The following is a 5,647-nucleotide window of genomic DNA, read 5'->3' as shown; positions in this document are numbered from 1 at the left end:
GCCCTTCAAATTTAGAAAAAGGAGTTTAACTGGACTTTAAGTATCTCAAAAAAGAAAATAAAAAGAACTTGGAAATATTTAAGAAAAATCAACCCTCATTCAAGAACTTTAGAATGTTTTTCAACCTCATATTTAGCACATACTAAAAATTTCACTTATAAAAACTTATAAAATTCTAAGGAAAATACTTAAAAAGATCATAGGCTCTGGTCACACACTATACAGAGGTAATGAAGAATGTGAGAAACATCTAACAATTATAGGGCATCACATTTTAATAAGGTCTGGAATCATCAATCTACAGAAAAATACACTAACAAGATTAAACATTTTGAGAGAATCATCTCATTATTTCAACATGTGGCAACTGAATTATAGTTAAAGAAAATATTTTCCCAAATGTTGCCATAACCATAAAAACCATGATGTCCTTTATTAACAGATATCTTATAATAACCTATAATTACTCTTTAAAAATGTAAATAGCTTATACAGTAGTCCCCCCTTATCCACAGAGGATACCTTCAGAGAGCCTCAGAGAATGCCTGAAATCATGGATAGTACCGAGTGCTATGAATACTGCATTTTCCTATGCATACATACCTGTGATAAAGCATAATTTATAAATTAGGCACAGTAAGAGGTTAACAACAATAACAAATAATAAAATAGAACAATTATAATAATATCCCATAATAAAAGTTATGTGAATGTGATCTCTCTCTTCCAAATATCTTGTACTGTATTCAGCTCTTTTCCTTGTTATGATGTGAGGTGACAAAAGCCTACATGATGAGATGTAGTGAAGTGAATGGTGTAGGCATTGTGACACAGCATTAGGCTACTATTGACCTTTAAGGGAGGGAGGGAACATCAGATGGAAGATATTCTTCTGGGCCACAGTTGACCACAGGTAAGTGAAACTATGGAAAGCAAAATTGAAGGGGCACCTGGGTGGCTCAGCTGGTTAAGCATCCAACTTCAGCTCAGGCCATGAACCCATGTCTCCTGGCTTTGAGCCCCGTTTTGGGCTCTGTGCTGACAGCTTGGAACCCAGAGCCTGCTTCAGATTCTGTCTCCCACTCTCTCTGGGCCTCCCCTGCTCACACTCTATCTCTCTTAAAAATAAGTAAACATTAAAAATTTTTTTGTTTAATGTGGATAAGAGGAGACTACTGTACTATAATTATTAATTCAATATTCTTCATCACAAGTTCAAAGACAAAAAACAAGCCAAGCTTTGAAAGGACTCATCACAGTCTAAGTTGAAATGAAATTAAAACTAAGTAGAAATATGTCCTTGAGGCTAAGTATATTTTTCTTTATGTTTACACGCCTTTTAAAATACTTTATCCAGATTATCTTAATTAAAATGAAGGCTTTTATTAAGGTTTTAAGTTTCCCTATCCAGATATGGAACTGGTTTTAAGTTTCCCTATCCAGATATGTAAGAAGATAGGGATGAAAACAGTAAAGGTACACTTGTCTCAGAAGGAATCAAATAGAAAGAGAATTATAATAGATATGATGTATTATAATGAAAAGAAAAAAACACATACCTTTAGCTATGTGACTAAAACACAAGGGATCTAAAGTAACTGAGATAACTACAGCAAAGAAAATGCCTGTTCACTATAAGCTACATGTCGTGAAAATAAAATATAGCTATAGAGTATACTTCACCCTTTTCAACAAGGTTTATTAGAGTAAGGATATTTCAGTAATTATGTCAATCATCAACCTACTTCATTTCCAAATGGATATTTCATATATGCTAATTTGAATAAAAATAACACAGTAATTTTAAGCCACTAGTTTTTATTGTTCATTTTCCAGCTAGAAGTCCATCTCTTTAGGGTTTCTTTTTTATTTCCCATTTTACTTCCAAATGCCTAAACTTTTCTAAAGTGTGTATGTCCAGAAGCCCCTAGCTTCTGATTGTTTGTGTAGTTAAGACCTAATTAGAGCTGAGGATTTAGTTCTACATGGATGACACCCTCTATTTCAAAGTTAGGAACATGTTCTTTCTTGATACTAGATGAATCTTCAGAGACAGGATCCAGTTCCAAAGGCTATTTGGGTTTTTGGTGATCTTCCAAAACCTTTGATTCTAATTTTACCACTGGGACCTCTGTCTGGAGATATTGATGTTCAGTAGACACATGGTCTACCAGAGACTTATCTGCAGCAGGTTGTTCAGATGGTTGAGTAAGGACATTTTCTATAGAGATTTGTGTAATAAAGTCCTCTTTGGGTGCTGGAAAATGTTTGTCAACAGAGAGCATTTCTAAAGTAGTATCTTCAGCTGATGGAGACCAAAATTCAGCTGGAGTCTTTTCTTCAGGGGCCTTCACATCTGGTGAAGACTGAACTTCAGCTGAGGTCTCTTCATAGGCCTCTTCAGCTGGGGCCTCTTTAGCTACTAGTTGAGGCCAAAGATTAACTGATGCCTCTTCTGCAGGAGTGTCCATGCCAAGTAGAGACAAAACTTCATCTGAGGCCTCTTCTGCAGAGGCCTCCTCAGTTGGTGGAGACCCAAATTCAGCTGGGGCCTCTTCTGCAGGGCCCTCCTTGGATAATAGAGACCAAATTTCAGCTGAGGCCTTTTCTGCAGAGGCCTCCTCGGTCGGCAGAGACTGTACTTCAGCTGAAATCTCTTCTGCAGTGGTCGCCTCAGCTGGTGGAGACTGCACTTCAGCTTGGGCCTCAGCTGGTGAAGACTGCACTTCAGCTTGGGCCTCAGCTGGTGGAGACTGCACTTCAGCTTGGGCCTCAGCTGGTGGAGACTGCACTTCAGCTTGGGCCTCAGCTGGTGGAGACTGAACTTTAGCTCGGGCCTCTGCTTTGGTGGCTTCCTCAGCTGGTGGAGACTGCACTTTGGCTGGGGCCTCTTCTACAGGGGCCTCCTTATTCGGTGGAGACTGAACTTCACCTGGGGCCTCAGCTGGTGGAGACTGACCTTCAGGTGAGGCCTCAGCTGGTGGAGACTGAACTTCACCTGGGGCCTCTTCTGCAGGGACCTCCTCAGCTGGTGGAGGTTGAACTTCAACTAGGGCCTCAGCTGGTGGAGACTGAACTTCACCTGGGGCCTCAGCTGGTGGAGACTGAACTTCACCTGGGGCCTGTTTTTCGGGGGCCTCCTCAGGTGGTGGAGACTGAACTTCGGCTGGGGCCTCTTCTGCAGGGGCCTCCTTAGCTGATTGAGACTGAACTTCACCTGGGGCCTCAGCTGGTGGAGACTGAACCTCAGCTCCGGCCTCTTCTATAAGTGCCTCCAGAGCTGGTGGAAGCTGAAGTTCTGTGGCCTCCTGTATAGAAGGCTCTTCAGTTGATAGAGGCTCTTCTGAAAAAGCCTCTTCAGCAAGGATAGACTCTACTTTAGCAGGGGCCTCATCTTCAGGAGTCTCTTCCTCTGGGAAAGGCTGTACAGGAGATTTTTCAATGTTTGGAGACTGAACTTCAGCAGGAGGCCTTTCTGAAAGAGCCTCTTCACCCAGGGTCGGCTGTACTTTGGCAGGGCCCTTTTCTGTAGGAGTCTCCTCAGTTTGTGGATGCTGAAATTCACTGGTGGGCTTTCCTGCAGGAATGTCCTCAGCTAGTGTAGGTTGCACTTCAGCCGAAACCTCTTCTGAAATGAGAGGCTGTACCTCAACTGGAATGTATTGCTCATCTTCTAAAGGTCCCAAACTACCTTTTTTGCTTTGCTGACTAAATGAAGATCTGATAATATCTTCCTGCCTAATTCCTTCATCTCTACTTGTTGAGGGTTGCCATTTAGGATATTCACTAATAAAAATCTTCCCCGAGGAGTGGCGTTTCTGCACAACTTCATTTGATTTTGAAAAAGGGCTATCTGGCCTGCCAAAAACCACTATTTCTGATTCACTAAAGTACGTCTGCTGTTCTTTGTCCACTGTTTCTTTTTGAGGAATGTTCATCATTGTCCAGTCTCCAGTACAGCTGGTCTGCTGAGATCTGTCTACTTTCAATTGAACTGAATGTCCGCTTGACGGAATTTTTACTTCCTGAACACTCTCTGGAAATTCAGAGACTACTTCTCCAACAGCAGCTGGCATTTCTTCAGGTACCACTGTTTCACCAACTGACTTGATTTCTTCTTTTTTCTCTTCTACAGTAGTGTCTGTTTGCAGAGATTTATCAGTCATGTCATGTACACGCTTTCTCTTTGCCCAAGTTTGCTGAAGTTGAGAAGATATTCTGAGAGACTCACAGTTGACTTTGCTTCCAGAAATGTTACCAATACTAAGGGTAGCTTTAGGGCCAGATGATTGTGATATAGGCAGATGTTTCTTTTTCTCTGTCACTTCAGTCTGATGGCACTTATCTACCATTGGTTGACTGGGTCGTCTTCTTTTTCGAATTTCTTGCCTCCCTGCTGAAATAGGCTGATCAGGTTCATCACTTTCTTCCATTTCTAAGACTGGTGAATTTCAAATGTATTAATCTTGAAGTAATTACTCATCAAGAATCACAAATATACCTGATAGGTAAGTTTGCCTTTCTTCATTAAATGTTGTTATTTTGAACTACCTTAGAAAAAAGTAATTCATAATTATTGCATTCTGTACTACACCCTTGTTGGATCCACCTTACCAGTAAGCATCTTTCTTGTTTAGTCTCTCCTATGACTGAATCTCACTTCTAGAGGTTTCCCTTAAGGGTCTATGACATCATACCCAATTCTCTTCACAAGGTTCCATTAGTGGTATTCTAAGCATTTTTAACTTTCGGTATAGACAATGGCTACAAGTGAAAGAGCTACTGTTTGAAACATCAAGTTGAAAAAAGCATTTATCTATCAGAGGAACATCAAGCAGACTCCAGTAATGTGGCTTCCTAATAGTTGAAGGTGATCCTTTTGAACCTTTAATCCTATTCTTTTCATCCTACATTGACAGTTATAATACAGAACTCAGATTGCTGAACCTATTTTCAATTGTTGGAAAAAGCAACTTACACATGTGTGTATGCATATATGACTTAGAAGACAGTGAATATTGTATGAAAAACTTAAATTCTGATGTCCATACTCATGTAAAGTCATTTCCTATGTCTGTTAGCACTCAGTAGCTACAAGAGCCTACTATCTATCTACCTACCTAACTACTTATCTATCTTATCTATTTGTGTAGCATATTTGCATTCTCAAACTTGAGATATTTTTATTTTCAACTGTTTCAGAAAAGAGATCCACCCAAAGCTTGCCAACTAAAAGACTATTAACTATAAAGATATGCCAAGTGAAATAAAATGCATTTTTAATATATAAGCTACTGAATATTCACGTAGGAATAAATTCCCCAATGAAGAGGAAAAACTTAAAATGAAGCCTTGAGAAAAGAGGAAACCCAGGTAAGCAAATTGTAAATGGTATTATAATAGATTTGGAATATAAATAAAACCTTAACTTACACATTATGCAAAAATTTTATTAGCAAGTTGAGATTTATCAAAGGATGTACAAAAGCATATTATTTTTTTCTGAAATTTTATTTTATTTTATTTTTTTACTTTATAAAGTTTCATATTTTTTTAACATATGCAATTATTTTCCATCATTTACAATACAGTGGTTACAATGACACTCCAAACAGAAAAGCAAAGTAAAAAATCAAAACACCAACTT

General features: G+C 39.0%; 1 protein-coding gene and 1 long non-coding RNA gene across 4 annotated transcripts in view; one reads left to right on the top strand and one right to left on the bottom strand.

Moving 5' to 3' along the window:
* Nucleotides 1-1,801: 1,801 nt before the first annotated feature.
* On the bottom strand, nt 1,802-4,629 carry FSCB (fibrous sheath CABYR binding protein). 3 transcript variants are annotated; one of them, XM_029951570.1, is made up of 2 exons: nt 2,927-4,629; nt 1,802-2,824 (listed from the first exon to the last, which is right to left on the bottom strand). In XM_029951570.1, exons 1-2 carry the CDS (start codon nt 4,431-4,433, stop codon nt 2,073-2,075), a joined length of 2,259 nt encoding a protein of 752 aa, XP_029807430.1. In that variant the 5' UTR covers nt 4,434-4,629; the 3' UTR covers nt 1,802-2,072. The 3 variants fall into 3 exon arrangements, with proteins under 3 accessions (XP_029807430.1, XP_029807429.1, XP_029807428.1); XM_029951569.1 differs by having other exon boundaries at nt 1,802-3,082; nt 3,116-4,629; XM_029951568.1 differs by having other exon boundaries at nt 1,802-4,629.
* A 111-nt stretch (nt 4,630-4,740) lies between these two features.
* Nucleotides 4,741-5,647, top strand: part of LOC115301624 — a 29,914-nt gene continuing 29,007 nt past the window's right edge. Inside the window, exons 1-2 of the long non-coding RNA XR_003913196.1 lie at nt 4,741-4,870; nt 5,203-5,373. This is a non-coding gene — a long non-coding RNA (uncharacterized LOC115301624). The remainder of the gene's footprint in view (nt 4,871-5,202; nt 5,374-5,647) is intronic.

This window comes from Suricata suricatta, chromosome 9, assembly GCF_006229205.1.
Source record: "Suricata suricatta isolate VVHF042 chromosome 9, meerkat_22Aug2017_6uvM2_HiC, whole genome shotgun sequence".
Taxonomy (NCBI): Eukaryota; Metazoa; Chordata; class Mammalia; order Carnivora; family Herpestidae; genus Suricata; species Suricata suricatta.
This window is presented reverse-complemented; position numbering and strand designations above follow the sequence as displayed.